Genomic DNA, 23,235 nt, shown 5'->3' with positions numbered 1-23,235 from the left:
TAGTGGTTAAGAGCTCAGTTGCTAACCAAAAGGGTGGCAGTTCAAATCCATCAGCCACTTTTTGGAAACCCTATTAGACAGTTGTACTCTGTCCTATAGGGTCACTATGAGTCTGAACAGACTTGATAGCACCTAACAACAACAAAATTAACATGTTTATATTAATATTTATTTATTTTGAGGAAATCAAGAAAATATCCAACCTATAAACAGTTTTTTAAAATGGCAATGAAAATAGCAACAGAGTATTTCTTTAATAAAAACATTTCTACTAATAGTATTACTAGTAATGTAATCAACACATAGTCTTACAGCTTTGTTTTATGGAATGATTTAATTTTTAATTGAGTTTTAAATAGTTTCCACAGAGAAACAGTCTGTGAGTAAACTAGGAATAGATGAGCAGGGTCAAAGTAGAGTCTAGGATTTTATGAACACCATCAGGATTCTCCTAGCTTTGGCAGTAAGAGATTTGATTTTAAAACAAGCAAACACATTTTCTTATCTAGTGGTGGGTCTTATTATATATACTGTTCCTTCTTGCTTGAGTCTGGTAAGAAGAAAACCTAGTATCTTTTGCTTGGAGGGATGCAGTTCTAATTATGAAATCAGTAGTTCTAATTATGAAATCATCTCTGCATTGCAGGGTATTTCATTTTGTTTTCACTGATCTGGTCTGTTGGTGCTTCTTGTAAAGATGATAATTGGTTGAATTTTAATAAGATTCTTCAAGAACTAATGGAAGGTCCAATTACAGATATAACTTGAAATAGGTTTAAATTACTCAGTGGTTATGAACATGTGCCCACCAAGGCACTAACTGTCCATTTCCTGAGAAAGCAAATAAAAGAAAATAATTTATTCTACTTCCAAATAATTTTTTTTTTTAATCAAGATCTGTTCTGTTAGAGCATGTATGTTATGGGTTGATTATTATTTATCTTACTAAAGTGTACCTTTATAGCTTAATAAAATGTTATGTCAATGTTCTTTTTAACGTCAGGTTCCTGCTGTAAATTTAAAATATTAAGTGATTTACTAGATTAATCATTCTAGGATTTTCACCATGACTAGCATTTATGCTTTTCATTGTATTATCTTCTCTAACATTAAGATTTTTATAAGATATGACTTGAGGGGGTTAAAAAAAAAGACACCTAATTTTACAAAATCCTGAGATAATCAAATGTTTGTGTCGTATGTTAGCTTATGTGTTTCCTTTCAGATAAAATAATCTTTCAGATCTAATTTAAGCTTCAAGGATAGATTAAAGTTATTCTTTAATTGCACTTCATCTCTTTCTCATCTCTCCATTGCAGGGCATTTTTTTGTTTTCACTGATCTGGTCCGTTGGTGCTTCCTGTAAAGATGATGATCGGTTGAAATTTAATAAGATTCTTCGAGAACTCATGGAAGGTCCAATTACAGATCTAACTCGAAATAGGTTTAAATTACTCAGTGGTGCTGAACAAGTGCCCTGCAAGGCACTAACTGTCCCATTTCCTGAGAAAGGAACAATTTATGATTATCAGTTTGTCACTGAGGTAAGAGTTCTGAAGGAAGAATTGTAGCTGCCAGCCTGGCAGAGTCTCTTCTGAGATTCACACAGCATGTCGTGGCTCTGGGCCACCTTCTTCATCACAGTTTACCTTCAGAGACAGCCTGGCATAAGGGATAGTGCGCTGATTTTAAAGAGAGACACACCTGGATTTGAGTCCTAGTAGAGCTACTTTCTTGTTGTGTAACCTTGGACAAGTTATTTAATCTCTCTGAACCTTGGTTTTCTTATTGACAAAGTGTAATAATAATAATAATAATACCTCATGGGGCAATCGTACTCAGTAAATAAAATTGTGCGTTAACATATCTAGTCCAGCACGGGGCACAGAATGTTCAAAGATGCCTCTTGGAGATTCATGATGCACATTAGTATAATATGGACTCTAAGAAGTCCTGCAGGGAAGCAGCTGGTTTAATGTTAATTCAGCAGTTCCCAAACTGATTGGGCAATAAAACCTGGCTGGTGTTTGTTTCCATGTTTGTTTTTATGTAACAGCTCCCACAAGTATTGTACCGTGGAGAGAGTTTAGGAATATGTATTGTTTAAATATATATAGGTTTAAGTAAAATTGGGATCATACCATATCCCATATCCCAAATTGATAGTTTTATCATTTTTTTTTTCACTTAATAAAGAGGACACCTTTCTATTTCACTATTTTCTTTAGTAAATTTATTTTTTAAAGCCTTCGTGTATTCTATATGGATGGACCATGATCTAGTCAGTTTCCTACTCTTAGACATTTGGGCGTTTTGGACATTTTGTTGTTTTTAGTTTTTTCCTTTTATAAGTACTGCTTTGGTTGATATCCTTGTATACAAGTCATTGTTTACATATATGCTTATTTCCTTAAGATGTATTTCTAAAAAAGGAATACTGTATCAGTTTTCGGATTTTCACGGCCCTTGAGATGTATCACCAAGCCCACTTCAGAACGGCATTCTTAGCCCTGCCTAACACAAGATAATATCTTTTTATCTTTGCTAATTCGACGGCAGTGAGTTTTTTTTTTTTAGTTAATTTTATTTTATCTTAAATTACTAATCATACCCTACATTTTCAGAGCACTTTAAAATTTATTAAACTTTTCTGTAATTATTTCCATTTCATTTTACTAACACCTCAGTGAAATAGGAAAGATGGGGTTATTTTGCAGATTTTACCACTGAGGAAATTGAAGCATAGAGATGCTGAGTGATTTTCCCAGGATCACAGAATTTCTAAATGACTGTACATTTGAGTTTTCTGATTATTAATCCTTACTTCTCTGTTGGTTCCAGAAATATTTTTTTTTGCAATACAATTTTCAGACTGATGTGAATTCATCCACCCCCCAAAATCTACACTATATGCATGGCAGTGTGTTAAAAAACCCAGTGCCGTCGAGTCGATTCCGACTCATAGCGACCCTATAGGACAGAGTAGAACTGCCCCGTAGAGTTTCCAAGGAGTGCCTGGTGGGTTTGAACTGCCAACTCTTTGGTTCGCAGCTGTAGCACTTAACCACTATGCCAGAGGATAGAAAAGTGAATAAAGTACAGTGCTGCCATCAGTGAGTTCACAACCTTTTCAGAAGAGTCATGTGATGTTCTAGGCCAAGGGAATATCATGAATCAAGGGGCTGGGAGTGTATTTGGGACCAGTGAGCCCATAAATAAGGCTGGGTTGTGGGAGACTTGATGGTATGAAGGAAGGATGGGCCTGAATTCTGATGGGCTTTAAATGCTCAGGAATTTGGATTTATTTTTGTAAGAATGGAGAAGATTGTAGTATTTTTCTAAGGAGAAAATATGGACATGATCTTTTTTGAAAATTTTGTTATAAAAATTGCCATAGAAAATTAATATTTTAGTTTGCTATTGGATACCAATTGGGAACAAAGATACAGCATAATGATCATTCATAATAATAATCTTATATTAAGAAATCTTACCTGAAATAAGGCGATGTTATAAATACCTTATATAAGTCAAGCAATATATAGCTGATGTTCTAGGGAGAAAATAGTTTTATTTTGGTTAACATTTATTGAATAAAATTCCTTGCTCTTTAACGCACTGATTAGTCCAATTTTCTTAATATCATTAAAGAACCTAACATTTGACCAAAATAATTGATCTTTGGGTTGGAATAAGCAGTATCATCAAAAGTGTCACAGTATTAACATTTTATTTTTATTCAGTGGTTTGGTGATATGGCTGCTAACCAAAAGGTTAACAGTTCAAATCCACCAGTCACTTCTTGGAAACCCTATGGGGCAGTACTACTCTGTTCTCTAGGGTCACTATGGGTCAGAATCGACTCAACAGCAACAGGGTACAGGTAAAAGCCTAGTTTCTTCTTAATTTACACATGAAATTTGGTTTTCAAACTCAGGGTGAAATGTTTAAAAGGATAACAACAAATGTATAAATATCAGAACTTGTCAGTCTTAATCTCTTCTACAATCATATAGCAGTACAGATTTTTAAAAGTATTTTATAACATTATTTGACTGCTTTTTATAAACAGGGAATAGGAAGATGGGAACCATGGGTAAAAAAATTGGAAGATGCTCCTCCAATTCCTAAGGATGTGATGTTTAATGAAATCATTGTACCAACTCTGGACACTATTCAGTGCTCTGCGTTAATGGAATTATTGACCACGCATCAGAAACCTTTCATATTTGTAGGACCAACAGGAACTGGAAAGAGTGTTTATATTATTGTGAGTATTGTAAAAATATACATATTAAAATGTGCATAATATTCATAAGAATGTTATTTTAAACCTCCCTGAAATAGGCTTAAATCATTGTTTTTAAAAAAGTATTTTGATGTTTATACCGAGAAGAATTTTTTAGTAATTGCCTATTTATTTTAGAAAATCGATTAAAGATATGATACCACTTTATATCACTAAATTATTGTCCCAATTATTTGTTGTTGTTGTTAGGTGCCTTTGAGTCAGTTCCAACTTACAGCAACCTTATGCACAATAGAATGAAACACTGCCTGGTCCTGCGCCATCCTCACAATCATTGTTATGCTTGAGCCCATTGTTGCAGCCATTGTGTCAATCCATCTTATTGAGGGTCTTCCTCTTTTTTTCAGACTCTCTAGTTTGCCAAGCATTATGTTCTTCTCCAGGACCTGATCCCTCCTAATAATATGTCCAAAGTGTGTGAGACATAGTCTCGCCATCCTTACTTCTAAGGAACATTGTGGTCATACTTCTTCCAAGACAGATTTATTTGTTCTTTTGGCAGTCCATGTTCAATATTCTTTGCCAACACCATAATTCAGATGCATCAATTCTTTAGTCTTCCTTATTCATCATCCAGCTTTTGCGTGCATATAAGGCAATTGAAAACACCGTGGCTTGGGTCAGGAGCACTTTAGCCTTCAAGGTGACATCTCTGCTTTTCAACACTTTAAAGAGGTCTTTTGCAGCAGATTTGCCCAATGCAATGTGTCTTTTGATTTCTTTACTGCTACTTCCATGGGTGTTGACTGTGGATCCAAGTAAAATGAAATCCTTGACAACTTCAATCTTTTCTCCATTTACCATGATATTGCTTATTGGTCCAGTTGTGAGGATTTTTATTTTCTTTATGTCAAGGTATAATCCATATTGAAGGCTGTGGTCTTTGATCTTCATCAGTAAGTGTCTCAAATCCTCTTCACTTTCAGCAAGCAAGGTTGTGTCATCTGAGTAACACAGGTTGTTTTGAGTCTTCCTCTGATCTTGATGCCCCGCTCTTCTTCATATAGTCCAGCTTCTTGGATTATTTGCTCACTGCACAAAATTGAATAAGTATGGTGAAAGGATACAACCCTGACACACACGTTTCCTGACTTTAGCCACACAGTATCTCCTTATTCTGTTTCAATGTACAGGTCTATGTACAGGTTCTTTATAAGCACAATTAAGTGTTCTGGGATTCCCATTCTTTTCAATGTTATCCATAGGTTGTTGTAATTCACACAGTCAAATGCCTTTCCATAGTCAATAAAACACAGGTAAACATCTTTCTGGTATTCTCTGCTTTCAGCCAGTATTCATCTGACATCTGTAATGGTATCTCTGGTTCCACGTCCTCTTCTGAATCCAGCTTGAATTTCTGGCAGTTCCCTGTTGATATACTGCTGCAGCTGCTTTTGAATGATCTTCAGCAAAATTTTACTTGCATGTGATATTAATGATATTGTTCGATAATTTCCGCATTCAGTTGGATCACCTGTATTGGTAATAGGCATAAATATGGATCTCTTCCAGTCAGTTGGCCAGGTAGCTGTCTTCCATATTTTTTGGCATAGATGAGTGAGCACACCCGGTGCCGCATCCATTGTTGAAACATCTCAGTTGGTATTCTGTCAATTCCTGGAGCCTTGCTTTTCGCCAATGCCTTCAGTGCAGCTTGGACTTCTTCCTTCAGTACCATGGGTTCCTGACCATATGCTACCTCCTGAAATGGTTGAACGTCGACCAATTCTTTTTGGTATAGTGACTCTGTGTATTCCTTCCATCCCAATTATTTAGGTATTTTAATAATAATATCTTGTTCAGAATAAAGAATCTCTTGAAAGATATGTTCTAGTTAATTACACTTGATATTTAGTTTTATAAATTATTTAATATCTAAAGGGTTAGTATATAATAATAACACTGATTTTCATTAATGATTTCTGAAATCATATCCATTGTTGTTGTTGTTGTTATGTGCTGTCGAGTCAGTTCCAACTCACAGCAACCCTACAGGACAGAGAACTGCCTCTTTAGGGTTTCCAAGGAGTGGCTGATAGATTCGAACTGCTGACCTTTTGGTTAGCAGCCAAGTTCTTAACCATTGTACAGCCAGGGCTCCTATCCATAGTTAGTTAAGGTAATGTTAACTACTATAACAGGTAAACCTCAGTAGCTTTACACAGCCTGTGTTCCCTTGAGTTTTGGGGTCATGTTGATTGGAGACCAGTGACTACGTCATAGTAGTTTCAGATTTCTGAAGACAGAAGCTTGCTGGAGCCTTAAGTAGCCCTCCTAGCCTCTGGTGTGGCAAATAAATGCAACTTTCCCTAGGGCTAATTGGTCAATGGGAAGAGGACTTGAGCTCTCTTGGGGCTCCATTCTAGATGGCCACTAATAAAAGATGTGAGTTTGACTTATGTGAGGCAGTGGTGCAGTATGGTTGTCCTGTGGAGTATCTAAAGAACCTCCACATCAGCCAGCATTTGGAAGCCTGCCATGAAGAGGAGGTAAAACGGCATCAGCTGAGAGAGAACCAGAAGGACTTTTGCCTCTTTTCCTCTGTCTTCACCCCTATCCTGGAGGAGGGAGAGAGAGCAAGAAGGCCAGAAGGAAAGAGGTGGTAGTCAGCTAGCTATTGGTGGTCCCTCCCTCACTGCAGGTTCCCAGACAATTCACTTTCTCCCAGCTTATATGAGTACGTGTTTCTAGTTCTTTACTGATTTTACGTTTTAATACTTTAATCATTCTGGTATATATTTGGGTATGTAGTTAAATAATTCTCTAGTATCATTTATTGAATAATCTTTCTTTTACAGCAGATTGAAGTGACACCTTTATCATAAACTAATGCTTATATGTATCAGATACTATCCAAGAGATCAGGAGGGGAGAGGTTTTGACTAAGATTTTAAATTGAGCTGTTGATTTGGCTTGGATTTAAAGAAAATAATTGAAAGTGTGCAGAAAGCTAAGGAATTTCCCTAAGATATCATTAAGAGCCAGGGAGTGGAGACTTGACATGGTTAAAGGCAGTGGTTGCAGGGAGAAAAGAAAGGTCTTTGTCATTTGTACCCCCATCCAGTTCTGCTCAGGCAAAAGCTTTTCTTTTTTTACAAAATTGGAAACATACTGTACATTTTATTTTGTAACCTGTTTTTTTGTTTTGTTTAATTTATTAAAAATATTTTCCTTTTTTTTAAATTCCTCTACAAGGTAATTTTTAATGGCATTAGTCTTCTATAATTATATGATAACTAATTTAAGTGTCTAATTTTTCTTATGCTTTAATGATAAGACTGAAATCAACATTTTTGTAGCTAAATCTTGATTCTTATCTCTGCTTATTTGCTTATGATGAATTACTAGATTCCTGGAAGTGGAATTGTTGGTTTTTGATAATTTTTGTTAAGTTATTCAGAAAGATTATACTAATTCACTCTCTGCTAGTAGTTTGTGTTAGTCCCATTTGTAGCTCTTTATTGCTATGATATTCTCATTTAATCCATCTAGAATTTATTTTGAGTCCTCGGGTGGTGCAAACAATTGACGCAATCAGTCGCTTACCAAATGATTGGAGACTGAAGTTCACCAAGAGGCATTTTGGAAGAAAGATCTCGCACCCAAACCCAGCACCCTTACAGGATAGAGTAGAACTGCCCCATAGGGTTTCCAAGGCTGTAAATCCTTATGGAAGCAGACTGCCCCCTCTTTCTCCCATGGAGTGGCTGGTGAGTTCAGACCTCTGACCTTTGGGTTAGCAGCTGAGTGCCTAACCACTGCTCAGCTAGGGCTACTAGAACTAGTAATACCTAGTTTAAACTCTGATAATGTTAACCATCAACCTATCCCTTCCATGTTTCTCTTCTTTAAAAAAAAAAATATTTAAAATTAAAATTTTTAGACCAGACTTTCTGATCTGACAAACCCTGAGAGTTTGGCCCCTGGACTCTGTTTTAACTCAGTACTGAAGTCACTACTGAGGTTCACCCTTCAGCCAAAGATTAGACGGGCCTGTAAAACAAACAGTAACACACGTAGTTCAACCATATATAGGAGACTAAATGCGCACACCAGCCCAGGGGCAAGGACAAGAAGGCAGAAGGGCACAGGAAAGCTGGACTAATGGAAATGGGGAACCCGAGGTTGAGAAGGGGAAAGTGTTGGTATGTCACAGGGACACATTGCAAGGTTGGCAACCAATGTCATGAATCAATATGTGTGTTAATTGTTCAATGAGAAACTAATTTGCTCTGTAAGCTTTTAGCTAAAGCACAATAGAAAAAAACAAATTTTTGAAGAAACATTTTTCTTTGGTCATATTTTACCATTAAATATTTCTTGGTTTAAATATTTCTTATGTTTTTCATCCTTCAAGGATTGTAAACTTAAATTCCTGTGGGGACTAGGTATTAAAAAAAAGGTATACAATATGAATATGTGAAATTCTCTGGGTAAAAAAAAATTGGCACCAAGATACTTTTAAAGAACTCTGTGGGGTCCTAAGAGAATATGGATTCAAGCTGGATTCCACCTATGAATTTTCAGTTTGCAAATACTTGATGGATTTTGGAGCCCTGGTGGCACCGTGGTTAAGAGCTACAGCTGCTAACCAAAAGATGGGCAGTTCAAATCCACCAGTTGCTCCTTGGAAACTCTATGGGGCAGTTCTACTCTGTCCTATAGGGTTGCTATGAGTTGGAATTGACTTGACAGCAATGAGTTATGGGTTCAATGCACTTTACAATCATTTTGTCTTTTAGAGCCGCCTGAGAACATTTGTGATTTTCTTCATGTAGTTACTAGGTCTTTTATGTTTTGTTGTTGTTGCTGCTGAAATAGATGGACATTTTTCCATTGTATTTTAACTAGTTTTAAAATAATAAAATAATTGATTTTTGTACATTTATTTTTATCTAACCACCTAGAATAATAAATTTAACTTTAATACTTTTTTAGTTTGTTCCTTAGCTATCACTCATGTTATCTAAAATTAATAATTAAAAAAAAAATTCTTCTGTGGCTAAAATCATTCTTTTTCCTGAATCATTTCATTAGCTGGAAATTCCATAGTTAGGTTTAAAAATAATTTTCATTTTAATATACTTGGCTTATTGGTGACTTTCATAAGAATTTCTCAGTTATTTCACTTTAAGAACATTGGTGGGACTACACCTTTCTGTATTAAACTGTTCCTTGCTAATGAGATAGGTATTTTGGGGGTTTATATGTGGGGTGCTAGTCATCCTTTTATGATAATATTGAATGTTAACTAGCTGTTTAAATTGCACAGACCCAGTCAAAACAATATGTCTGGAATAATTTGACAATGGTAGGAGTTTCTAAAGCAAACTTTTACCTAAGAATAAAGCAGTAGTGCATTTAAGGATAGTATTTATATAATTACCATAGTCAGCAGCTGATTATTAAACTGAGCACTGTGGTTAAACTGTTACAGCGATCTGAGGGGCTTGATTCTTCAGGAGAGCTCAGTAATGGCGGCAAGGGTCGATTGCTGCTAATTGCTCTTTATTGGTGCAGTGCTATCAGAATCAAGTTTCTAGCAAAGATGGCCAGGTTTAATTGCAAGAAGAGAGATATTTAAATGCTTTTCTTCCAGTGAGCACTAAACGCAGTAACCCACTGTCGTCAAGTCGATTCCGACTCATAGCGACCCTATAGGACAGAGTAGAACTGCCCCATAAGTTTGGCTTTTTTTCCTGACATTGAGAGAGCTAGGAATTCGCGCCAATTGGATGGTCTCTGATTATTGGGCCTTTCTGGGCAGGTGATCATGTCCCTATTTCCAGAGATTGATCCATCCCTGAATATTATAGTTTCATGTTAATGCTGACTTAAGGTTGACCTTGATCTACTTTTCCCTTCTATTGTTCCAATTAATTAAGCATTGGTTATAATTGTAAGTAGTACAGATATAAAGCTAAAGTATCAAAAATTTGTTCTTCAGTGAAAGAAAGTATAATTTTGAGACAATAACTTTCACTTCCATAAAATAATTTTACTAAGAATTTATTCATACAATATGCTTAATGAACCTTTTGTATTACATCCTATCTTGCTGAAATTATTAAATAGTATATTTAATTTTAAAAAGTGATTTTTCTATTTATTGTATTTATTACATATCTGGTTATTTAGATTTTAAATAAACAATTGAAAAAGTAAGAAGTAGTGTCCCAGTTAGAGACTACATAAAAACATAATGAATTATAATAATGACACTTTACAACAACGAGATGCTGCGAAAACTTGTGGAAAGATGTTTGACATCTTGATTGTGTGGGGAGGGAGTCTTTAATTTCATACAATATACATGGTTAATGGGTCATAAATGGAATATTTGTTAAAAATACAATATTTAATATTTATGTTTATTTTTCTTTTAAAGGTAAATCTTATTGGCATATGAATATTTTCCCTTTCACTTAACTACGTATCTTTAAAGAAACCATTTCCATTAACACATATGATCTGATTACTAAATCAAAAAAAGAAAGCAAAGTAGTTTTTTATAAGTATCTACTTAATTTTCAGAGTGTTATCTCTTAACATTAAAAACATGCATTTTTCAGTGGATAAAGTGCAATTTTATCTCTGAAAAATTGTAAGACATTGATAATTAATTTAAACTAAAGAACAAGACTTAAATGATAGCTATGGAAACCTAAATTTTGTTTATATAATTTTTAGGACTCCTGGTAAAAAGTAAAAATGTACTTATTTAGAATTTTTTATTCAGTGATGACAAACACCTGGATTTATGGAACCATTTAGATAATGGGCTGAATTTTACATTTTATGTGTATATGTGATATATAAGCAATAAAAAAAGCCTTAGTGTACTAATTGTTCTCTTTAGTTAAATTCCGTTTGCTTGCTTTTTGTTGGCATTCACATGCCTATTTTTACTTGTTCTTTTTTTAGGGTAAGCATTTCTGAATCACTTTAATTTTGTCTTAGAATCCACATACAGTTACATTTTGTTTTTGTATGTTACTCTGAGTCCTCTTTTTATTTTAATAGGGAAATCAATCTTCCAAACACCAAACCCGTTGCCATCGAGTCAATTCCGATTCATAGCAACCCTATAGGTTCATAAATTATCATAAGTATGCTTAGTCAGACTTCTGCACTCATATTTTCTGCGAGGTTTCTTATGTTCTTAAACAAAAAAAAAAAATTTTTTTTTTTAAAAAGTTCTTTTTAAAATTTTCATCTGTTGCTATGATGATGTTTATTTTCTTTTTCTATTGATTAAGAACATTATATAAACTATTTAAAATTCTACTAGTGTTATTTAAATCTATTGAAGAACACTGAAGTGTTTTTCTGGTCTGTTTTTTTCCCATCAATTCACAGTTTTAAAATTATCAACATCAAAGTGAAACGGTATCCACCCACTGACCTCCTTTCCCTACCTTGTTAGCTAGGAAGGCTGGCATATTGTTACTTCCCTGTCCCACTCACCACTTTCTGGTTAAGACTGGGATTTTAAAGATTTCAGTTTATTATTTATAAATTATCTTTAATATTATGCATCATCTCTTTCAGTAGTTTTTTTATATCACATTTAAATTTTGTTTTATAACTACCTACGTTTATTATAAAAAAATTATAGATAGATTTAATTCTGCTTTTAAATGGTTGCAATGCTTACTGCGAAGCCTTTCAAGACATGCCTTACGTTATCTTAAGGATTTCTTTATTTTTGTTCTTGTCTTATTTAGTCTGTTCGTCCATCCATCCATCTAATGTCCATCCATTCATCTAACAAATACCATATACACAAAAAAAAAACACTGAATTATATACCATATAGACAAGCAAAGTGAAATAATTTTTTTTAGACAGTCTTAATCCAATGATACAAAAATTTCAATTGAATTTGCTTTACATAGACATGTTATAAGACTCCTTTATTATAATAAGCTTTATTATAATAAACTCAGGATAGTGTTGTTCCCTTAGATAAACAGAACAGCTTATTTTTAACTATTTTTCTCATCAAATAATATTCCATCCCTTACATTTTAATTATAAAACTACAAAAAGAGGCATTTTAATTACATAATCATGGAAAAAATATTTCTAGTTTTATGCTAAACTTCCCTATTACTTACTTTTTTGCTATTCTACCTGTTAATTTTGGGTTTGAGCAAAAATTCTTCACCGGTTTTTAGAATGTTCTCATTCCATGCAAGGAAGAGAATTTTAAATAAGTAGCTCCTGCTGGGCTGGTGAAAGAAGTGAAAATTAGCCATTAACCCAGTATCTCTGAACAGCTTCTTACCCTCCCTTCCTGATATTCTCCACATGTTTTTTCTCCTGTGGCACAGTGGTTAAGCACCTGGCTATCAACTGAAAGCTTGGTAGTTCAAACCCACCCAGTGGCTCCAAGGGAGAAAGACCTGGCAATCTGCTTCTGTAAAGATTAAAAAAAAATAATAAAAAAATAAAAGATTACAGCCTAAAAAATCCTATGGGGCAGTTTCACTCTGTTACATGGGGTCACTGTGAATCAAAGCGACTCAGTGGTGCTCAACAACAATAATTTCTGACATGTCTGCTGCATACAGTTAATATATATTAAAAACAAAAACAAACCTAACCTATTGCCATCAAGTCGATCCCTTTTTTAAAATATAGGTCTTGCCTTGATACATAAGTTAATATTTCAAAGTGTATTTTCAAATTTTTTATTTGCTTAATTATGTTAATGCTGAGCATGTGACCACATTATGAAGAGAACTTGCATAAGATATAAACCTCCCTAACCCACTGCCGTTGAGTCGATTCTGACTCATAGTGACCCTTTGGAAACCCTGGTGGCTTAGTGGTTAAGTGCTACAGCTGCTAACCAAAGGGTCGGTAGCTCGAATCCGCCAGGTGCTCCTTTGAAACCCTATGGGGCAGTTCTACTCTGTCCTATAGGGTTGCTATGAGTCAGAATCAGCACTGGGTTTACTGACCCTACAGGACAGAGTAGAGCTGTCTCATAGAGTTTCCAAGGCTGTAAATCTTTATGAAAGTAGAATGCCACATCTTTCTCCTGCAAAGAGGCTGGTGGGTTTGAACGACTGACTTTTTGATTAGCAGCCAAGTGCTTTAACCACTGCACCACAGTGGCTCCTGCATGTGATATTAATCACCTGATGTTTTGGTTTAATAATCTAGTATCCTATATACGATAAAGCTGAATTCTGGAAGCACTTAGTGGAAGTAAATTTTGAAACATATAAAAGCTAACTCACCTTTTGCTATCCCTTACCCATATGAGCATGTGTTGTTGTTACGTGCTGTCAAGTCAGCTGTGACTCATAGTGACCCTATGCACAATAGAATGAAACACTATCTGGTCCTGTGCCATCCTCCCAATCCTTGCTATGTTTGAGTCCATTTTTGCAGCCACTGTGTCAATCTATCTTATTGAGGGTCTTCCTCCTTTTTGCTGACCCTCCACTTTACCAAGCGTGATGTCCTACTCCAGGGACTGTTCCCTCCTGATAACATGTCCAAAGTATGTGATACGTAGTCTTGCCATCCTTGCTTCTAAGGAGCATTCTGGTTGTACTTCTTTGAGACAGATTTGTCTGTTCTTTTGGCAATCCATATTCAGTATTCTTCGCCAACGCCACAATTTAAAGTTGTCAGTTCTTTGTCAGCCTTGCATATTCATCATCCAGCTTTTGCATGCGTATGAGGCAATTGAAAACACCATGGCTTGGGTCAGGCTCACCTTAGTTTTCAAGGTGACATCTTTGCTTTTTAACACTTTAAAGAGATCCTTTGCAGCATATTTGTCGGATGTAATACATCATTTGATTTCTTGACTGCTGCTTCTGTGGGTGTTGATTATGGATTCAAATAAAATGATATCCTTGACAGCTTCAATATTTTCACCATTTATCATGATGTTGGTTATTGGTCCAGTTGTGAGGATTTTTGTTTTCTCCACATTGAGGTGTAATCCATACTGAAGGCTGTGATCTTTGATCTTCATCAGTAAGTGCTTCAAGTCCTCTTCACTTTTAGCAAGGAAGGTTGTGTCATCTGCAGGTTGTTAATGAATCTTCCTCCAATCCTGATGCCCCATTCTTCTTCATATAATCCAGTTTCTTGGATTATGTGCTCAGCATACAGCTCGAATAAGTATAGTGAAAGGGTACAATCCTGATGCATACCTTTCCTGACTTTAAACCACACAGTATCCCCTTATTCTGTTTGAATGACTGCCCCTTGATCTATGTACAGTTTCCTCATGAGCACAATTAAGTGTTCTGGAATTCCCATTATTCGAAACATTAGCACTCATTAAGACAATATCACTTAGATTTTCTAACCAGTTGTCTGTTATAGGGGAGGGGGAGTGGTACATCCAGGGCTTTTGAGTGGGGAGAAAGAGAAGGAAGTATGAGGAGAGACAAGCATATTTTGAAGAGCTTCTCAAGAAATTTTGCTACTCTTCATTCTCGTGCCATAGAGCTATTGTAATTACTTCTGCTTTTCAGTGAATTCCATTTTGAAAATACAATTATTTTATTTAAGCTTCCTAGAATCAGATGACTTGGTATATAAGTGGAAAGGAAATAAGGTGTATTAAAAAGAACATTGATTTGAGACAGAGAGAGAGACAAAAGGCAGCCTGGATTCCTGCCCTATCTCTGAGACCTTAGGCAGGTACCTTAACCTCTGAGTCTCAGTGTCTTCACATTAAGAAGGACTGTGTACTCTGTATGGTTCTTGTGACTATCAGAGAAGCCACATGCATGGGGCCTGGGTGGACAGAGGTACTCCATTGACATGGTAACTGTTATTATTATTGATTCCATCTCTTTTTATATGGTTATTGCGCTCTAAGGTTAAATCTGAGCCTGTTAACGATGATGTTCAGTGTTTATTTTGAAACATCAAAACACAATTCCAACAATGGCTTATTTTATTATTTCCTGTTATGTAGAATTTTCTTCTAAATCAACTCAATAAGGATATCTACAAGCCTCTGCTAATTAACTTCTCAGCACAAACTACAGCAGCTCAAACTCAGAATATTATCATGTCAAAATTGGACAAAAGGAGAAAGGGCGTTTTCGGTCCTCCTTTGGGCAAGAGAATGGTAATTCCTGTCTGTTTCTATACACGAAATATAACATTGGGCCTACGCACATACACTGCTACAGTCAAAACGAGGAAACCAAATACAGGATGCCAGATTATACAGGGCTTTACAACGTTTTGTGCATTTTTATTTTCTTAATCACAGATTTCGATTACAACATTTTCCTAACATTTGTGATTAAATTTGTGCTTGCACTAGACAATTAGACATCACAAACAAGCAGTTAACCTTTGAACTGAAAGTAGAATACTCATCTGAGAATTTATCTACCTTCCTAATTCTGTTCTGCACATTTTCACTCAGTGGATTCTTTGTTGCTCGCTCTCCTAGGTATTAAAACAACTGAGCTATCAGTTGACTCACCTCACCCTCACCACTCAAAGGTTATAATCAGTTCAAAATCACTTCTTTCTGATTTATTTTAATGTATTAGAGTTGTACAAAGAAAAAAGATCAAGTATACTCAGAAACAAATTATACTAGAGGATTAATCAGTGCTAAATTAAACCTAAAAGATTAGTAATGAGAATGTCTCCCTAGTCCCAGATGAAGTCAATGTATTAGCAAAGGGTGCTAAGGGATATTATTCCCGATTGGAAAAGAAACAGTCACTTACTGCAGACATACTCTTCAAGAAGACAATCTAATTCTTTGCCTCAGTATTTTTTGTGTACACTAAAAGAGGACACTAGTTGCAGGTGTTAACATTTTCTAATACCTCTCCTCTTTTCTTTCTCAGGTTGTCTTTGTAGATGATGTCAATATGCCTGCTCGGGAGGTATATGGGGCTCAACCACCCATTGAGTTACTTAGGCAGTGGTTAGATCACTGGAATTGGTATGACCTAAAAGATTGTTCTATGATTAAGCTAGTGGACATTCAAATCATGTGTGCTATGGGACCTCCAGGTACATTTTCTGAATTTGTAATTATTAAAAAAAAATTAGCAATCACTCTAGTTATAGCTAAAGAGATATCTGGAAAAAGAAACAGAAACCCAACTACACAATTTAAGTTAAAATGTTTTGTGTGTATGTTCTGTATTTGTATTCATTGTGACCTAAGGGAGAGACCACAATCAGGGCTGAAAAGTAGTCAACACTGCAAAATGGGTGGCCTTGGTTTGGGTCATTCTTCCGCCAAACCCACTGCCATCAAGTCAATTCCGACTCATAGCAACCCTATAGGACAGAGTAGAACTCGCCCATAGAATTTCCAAGGAGCACCTGACAGATTTCAACTGCTGACCTCTTGGTTAGCAGTCAAAGCACTTAACCACTATGCCACCAGGGTTTCTATTCTTCCACCAGCTCTTCTAAATCCTCTTTCCCTCACCTTCTGGAACTTTGTTCTCCATTTCCTGCGCTCTGAGAACCCTGATACATCTATTTTATTCCTTAATGCTTCAACTGTATGAAACAGCCCCACTTCAGAGCTCACCTTTCATCAAGCCCAGTCAAGTCCCATTTTAGTGAGTGTCTAGATTTAGACCAGCTACTGAGAGGAATTTAAACAGGAAATTGCCAAAGTGTTAACCTTTAAAGACCCTTTACATTTTTCAAGAGGAATTCATAAATTCAAAAAAATCTCTGTAGGGAAATTTTTTATCCTGGGGTATCTAAAATGGCTTGATTGAACTAACTAGATATCTTTAACTGTTCTCTTCCTGACCTCAAACTGGCATCCTTTTCTTTTAAAAAATTTCTTCTTCAGGGAGTGCAGTGGGCCACTTTGAACAACACTGTTTTTTGTTTTGTTTTGTTTTGTTTTGTTTTAATCAAAGACTCTATTGGTCCGGGGTCTCAGACTTCAGTTTACTTTGTCCCTCCCTCAACACCCCAAGCCAGCCTTTTGCATTCTTAAGTCCCCTTATTCCTGCCTTCTTCGGCGCTGGGCACAGGAGTAGGCTGAATCTGGGAGGCACTCTTTTCCTCTTGGGCCCCGTTTTCTTAAAAATACCACCAGTTCTGAATGTTCTCTGAGAGGAAGGGTTGAAGACAGATTTGGAGTAGATAATCTCTCACCGTTCCTTTTGAAAACCTTTCACCATCTCCTTAAACTCACCCAGGTAAATTAGTGTTTATTATAAGTTTATAAATATATTGACACAGATAACCCTTTTAACCTATGACTGATGGCTACCAGCTCTATGCTTTCACCTTCTACATGTTTTCAGAAACAGCATGGAATAATTTATAATTCAGCAACAGAAGCAAAATACAGATTTGCCTTGCTTTAAACAATAACCTATATATTCTGTATAAAATATATCATAGAGCTATTATTCACTTTTACAATATTTCTTTACCAATGAGCCCTGGTGGCAAAGTGGTTAAGAGCTTGACTGCTAGGCAAAAAGTCAGCAGTTTGAATCTACCAGCCACTCCTTGGAAGCCCTATGGGGCAGTTCTGCTCTCTCCTGTAGGGTGGCTATGAGTTAGAATTGACTCAACAACAATGGTTTTTTGTTTTTTTTTTTGCTTCTTTACCAAACTTTCCATGACTCAATCCCTTTAAAAAGCAAACACAATATGTCTATGTATTTTAAAAATGATAATATTAATTTTGTAAAATGATGTGTTAAATCCTGAATCAGTTATTAAAGCCTCACATTTGAAAATGTAATTGTTTCATGAAAATGTAATTGTTTTAATAACTGAATCAGTTATTAAAACCTCATATTTGAAAATGTAATTTTTTTTAATTCAAATTTTTTAAAAAATGCAGGCAGCCAGTGAAGTGGCCATATGAACTACATAGACTGTTCTCAGGGAAATTCATTTCAAGATGTAGGGAAAGGATTAGGGTGTATGCCCAAGACATGCTGATAGATTCAGTCATATGGGAAACAACCCTAAAATTTGGTCAATTGAGTTCCTCAGGGTTATCTTAATGTTGCATAAAAAGTAATCAGGATGTTTATAGGTTACTGCTTTGGGGATCAGTCAAAGGTATGAGCCATGGGGAACGTGGGCATTGGATCTTTCTGTCTGGCCTGATTTCCTTTGGTAACATAAATCTGTCCCAAGATTATGTCTGATTAGCTTAACTCATTCTAATAATTCAGCTAGGAAAAAAACACCTTATGTTTGTGGAGAAAATAGTTTTGGAATCAGAGTTTCCAAACAGTTCATTTATCTTGACTTCTCTGTGCTTTGAATTTGACCATCTTTCAAGTTGTTTTACCCTCAAAAATATCCTGGTAACTATTCTGGTGTAGAATAGTAACATTGCTAAGACTTATCCTTTTTAATATTTAGGTGGTGGCCGAAATCCGATAACTCCTCGATACATGCGACATTTCAATATTATAACAATCAATGATTTTAGTGATAAATCCATGTATACAATCTTCTCTAGAATATTAAACTGGCATTTAAAAATCTGGTAAGTAATTTAAGTTTTTTTTTTAATTCATTGAGTATAAAATCTTCTGGAAATACATCAATGTAAGTAATACTTCTCAAGCTTTTCCATGAAAACATTCTTAGAGAAGGAAAATGTAAGAAGTAACACGTGTTCTCTTCCCTTCCTCCCGCATCCAGCTATGGGAGCACAACACAAAGAGTTCAGAGTACCTTTTTCTTTTGTCTGAAGTTGTGGATTTTTACCTAAAAATCTATTAAAAATTTTGCTTTCTACTATATAATATGCCCATGTTTGGATTAATAATATTTTGAAATTTCACCACGGAGTACAATTAATGTTCCAGGAAAGAGATGCCGTGTTTATCATGTGACTTTGATACTCTCTAGCAGAACTCTGGGTCCCCCAGAGGTATCCATGTCCAAGTCTGAGCCTTGGAGCCTGTACTGTTAGCTGCTATGGGGCCAGCCCTGGATTCATGGTGACCCTGTACACAGCGGAACAAAATGCTGCCCGATCCCGCACCACCTCCATGATCAGTTGGGGACTGGACCGTTGTGATCTATAGGGTGTTCACTGGCTGATTTTTGAAGGTGGACCGTTGTGATCTATAGGGTGTTCACTGGCTGATTCTTGAAGGTGGACCGTTGTGATCTATGGGATGTTCACTGGCTGATTTTTGAAGGTGGACCGTTGTGATCTATGGGATGTTCACTGGCTGATTTTTGAAGGTGGACCGTTGTGATCTATGGGATGTTCACTGGCTGATTTTTGAAGGTGGACCGTTGTGATCTATGGGATGTTCACTGGCTGATTTTTGAAGGTGGACCATTGTGATCTATAGGGTGTTCACTGGCTGATTTTTGAAGGTGGACCGTTGTGATCTATAGGATGTTCACTGGCTGATTTTTGAAGGTGGACCACCAGGACTTTCCTTCTAGTCCATTTTAGACTGAAAGAGCCACTGAAACCTGATCAGCATCATAGCAACATGCAAGCCACCAGTGACAGACGGTGGTGGATGAGCATGAGGTGTGTTGGCTGGGACTCAAACCCAGGTCTCCCACGTGGAAGGCAAGAACTCCACTACTGAACCACGACTGCCCCCCTTGGAGCCTGTATCTTGGGGACATGCTGCTCGCTAGCTCTAGGTATACAGGGCTGCTCAGCAGAGTGCGTGGGGGTGAGGCAGCCAAGCAGATCTCCTCGGTGCAGGTCTCAGCTCCCTGATGCCCATTCTCAGGAAAGTGTCTTTTTTTTTTTTTGACTATCCAGTGATGTTGGAGGCTCCCTGTCAAGCCAGAAATTAAACAAAGAGCCAGGCTTTCCAAATGAACATTCTTTTCTCACGTTCTTTCTACCCTAACCATGACCTTTGTCCTTTTTATCCTGGCTTACTGTTTATTCTGTTTTCCTTTTTTTAACTTTAGTATTTTTCTTTACTTTATTCTCTTTCTCGGAACACACCTACCTCACCAGTGTTTTTTAAGGGCTCTCTGTGCATCTGAGAATGCCTGGGAGTGAATACTGGATCTGGGGGGACATAATCTTGGCTGGTTCTTTTGTTTACTTATTTAAGTAGCTTTGAGTCCATTAAACTGATCCTGCCTATTTCATGAAATAGGCATAAAATACAGTAGTAAGTGGAAAGTTGCTTTTAAAGGAGTAAGCATTCTACTGTTAAATTATGATGATAAGAAATGGTGATTTTGTAAACCAAATCAATCAGTTTAATCAGAATTAAATATGTTGGTTATGTTAAGTATTGTTTATGTATTATAATTCTATATTTGCTAACATTCTTCTTTTAAAAATTTTCTTAAAGTTATAAATTCCCAGAAGAATTTCTAGATTTGACCTCACAAATTGTCAATGGTACAATGAGTCTGTACAAAGAAGCAATGAAAAATCTCTTGCCTACTCCAGCTAAATCTCACTACTTGTTCAACCTCCGCGATTTCTCCCGAGTTATTCAGGGTGTTTGTTTGTCAAGACCAGAAACAGCAGAAACCAAAGAAGTGATTAAACGACTTTGGGTTCATGAGGTAAAATTACATGTTATAAAAATGTGGCTTTTCAAGAAGCAAAGATTTTACCATGCCAAAAACTGGGGTAAAAAGAATATTCAGCAATTTATGTTGTTCACGTGCATTCAGCTGAAGGCCAGTACTCAAGATGGTTTTTTAAAATATTTAACATTGAGGAATTTTATGGTATTCAAAATGCCTTCTCTCCCATTTTTAGGACTTTCTGTTGATTTACAGAATATTTCAGTATTTCAAAGTAGGAATCACTTTGGGTCTATCTTCTTTAAATGACTTAGTCTTTGTCAGTTTGACTCCAAATAATGTTAAGATGGAATACTTTTTAAGGAGCTGTTCTTATAAGTGAATTTATTTATTTACATTACTTAGTTGTAGTATTACTAGATGCCAAAAGAACCACACAGCAAACCAGTTTTACAATTCAGTTTGAGAGCACAGAAACTAAACATGTATTATAAGGTTCTCTTTGGGAGAGGTATGTTGATGAACATTTTCTTCTAAAAACTAGTGATGGGGATGGAGGTAAAGAGAAAAAGAAGGAGAGAAAATAGGAAAAAAATGCATCAAAATAATCGTTTAATATTTATAAAGTGGTCAGAGAATCTGGCAAATGTTCTTCCGTTTCTTTAAAATGTAAACATTATAACTTTAATAACTTGGTTAAGAAATCTGGATTGTGCTACTATGTTAAAACCATTTACTACAGTGACATGAATTTTTAAAGGGCTTTTAAAAATCCAGTTTCTGTAGGCTATTAGATATGCAATTTGAATTCCTAAATCCTTATACATTTCAATATGTGCCCAAGTGAAGGAACTCTCCACTTGGAAATTTTGGTCACAGCAAGGTCCCACATGGTCCTTAAAAGTGATTCTTTGGAAAAGGAGTATCCAGAAATCCTTATAATACTTCACTGCAAGTTATTCGATTACCTGAATGGGATCCATATCTTGGGACAGGGACACAGGCTATAAATTCATTAAGCCACATAAGTGATAGAAATATACTGCAAGTGGAGAGGGAGAGGGGCTAGAGAGGAAGATGTCACTCAATCCATTAAAAGAATGCCTTGCAAAGGAAGGCAGCATTTTGTTCTCTTCTGAGTTTTACTCTTGGAAACATCTAGCATGCTCTCAGCTCAGGGATTTTTGCCATTGATATTCCTTCTGCTTGGAACATCCTTTCCGTTGTCTATAAAGCTCACTCATTGACCTCCTTAAGGTCCTTGCTCAGATGTCTCCTTCTTACCCTGCTCTGTGTTTCTGCCTTTCATGGCATTAATTATCTCCTAACGTGCTGTGTGATTTATTACGTTTATTGTCCATCTCCCTCAGCATGCAAGCTCCATGTGGGCAGAGAATTTTTTTTTTTTCATTGAGTATCACTAGTGTCTAGAACAATGCTTGGCACATAAAAAGAGCTTAATGACATTTCAAAAAATGTAGTGTGTTGAATTGATGTGTGTTTCGTTGTGTATATTTCACCACACACACACACACAAAAACGCCTCCTCCCCCAAGAAAAAATGCTTGAGCTTGACACTGTAGTTTAAGATTTATTTCCAATCATTCAAGAAAACATTTCTTGAACGTCAAATATCTGTCAGATACTTTAGGTCTCTTTTTCCTTCCCAGACACCCCTTTATCAAAATAGAGGACTTAGTATAATTTCACTAAATGTTTTTCAAATGTGCAAAAGTAGCTTACTGTTTTTCATTACCTTTGATTTCTCGAAGCTCTCGATCTTTAGTGTGCATATTGCCTGATTTGCTTGTTAAAAATGGATATTTCACACAAAAACAAAATTAACTGGCTTTTATAAAAAATTTTTTTTTTAAGTTGTACTTCAAAAGACACCATCAAGAAAGTGAAAGACAGCCCACATACTAAGAAAAAATATTTGTAAATCATATATCTGATAAGGGTCTAATATCTGGAATATATGTTTAAAAAAAAAGATTACAACTCAACAATGAAAGACAAATAGCCCAATTTAAAAAATGGACACAGAATTTGAATAGACATTTTTCCAAAGAAGATGCTCAACATCATTAGCTGTTGTTCTTCTTGGGTTCTGTTGAGTTGATTCCAACTCATAGTGAGAGTGACACCATAGGACAGAGTAGAACTGCTCTTTAGGGTTTTCTAGGCTGTAATCTTTGTGGGAGCAGATTGCCAGATTCATTATCCCTTGGAGCTGCTAGTGGGTTCAAACTGCCGACCTTTTGGTTAGCGGCTGAGTGTTTAATCATTGCACCACCAGGGCCCCTTTCATTAGCCATTAAAAGAAAAAAAAAATTTTTTTTCTTTTAATTAGGGAAATGAAAATCAAAACTACAAGATACCACTTCCCCCTCACTAGGATTGCTATCATCAGAAAGATAATAACAAGTATTGGT

At 36.0% G+C, this 23,235-nt stretch overlaps 1 protein-coding gene across 5 annotated transcripts in view; it reads left to right on the top strand.

Moving 5' to 3' along the window:
- Window positions 1-23,235, top strand: part of DNAH7 (dynein axonemal heavy chain 7) — a 259,550-nt gene that overhangs the window by 120,320 nt on the left and 115,995 nt on the right. For all 5 annotated transcript variants that reach the window (XR_007517918.1, XM_049887739.1, XM_049887741.1 and 2 more), the window contains 6 exons: window positions 1,320-1,544; window positions 4,073-4,270; window positions 15,267-15,422; window positions 16,165-16,333; window positions 18,686-18,812; window positions 20,617-20,836. Coding sequence is in view for 4 of the 5 variants with exons in the window: in XM_049887739.1 (XP_049743696.1) it covers window positions 1,320-1,544; window positions 4,073-4,270; window positions 15,267-15,422; window positions 16,165-16,333; window positions 18,686-18,812; window positions 20,617-20,836 (1,095 nt within the window). In the remaining variant the exon portion in view is untranslated. The remainder of the gene's footprint in view (window positions 1-1,319; window positions 1,545-4,072; window positions 4,271-15,266; window positions 15,423-16,164; window positions 16,334-18,685; window positions 18,813-20,616; window positions 20,837-23,235) is intronic.

This window comes from Elephas maximus, chromosome 6 (genome assembly GCF_024166365.1).
Source record: "Elephas maximus indicus isolate mEleMax1 chromosome 6, mEleMax1 primary haplotype, whole genome shotgun sequence".
NCBI lineage: Eukaryota > Metazoa > Chordata > Mammalia > Proboscidea > Elephantidae > Elephas > Elephas maximus.
This window is presented reverse-complemented; position numbering and strand designations above follow the sequence as displayed.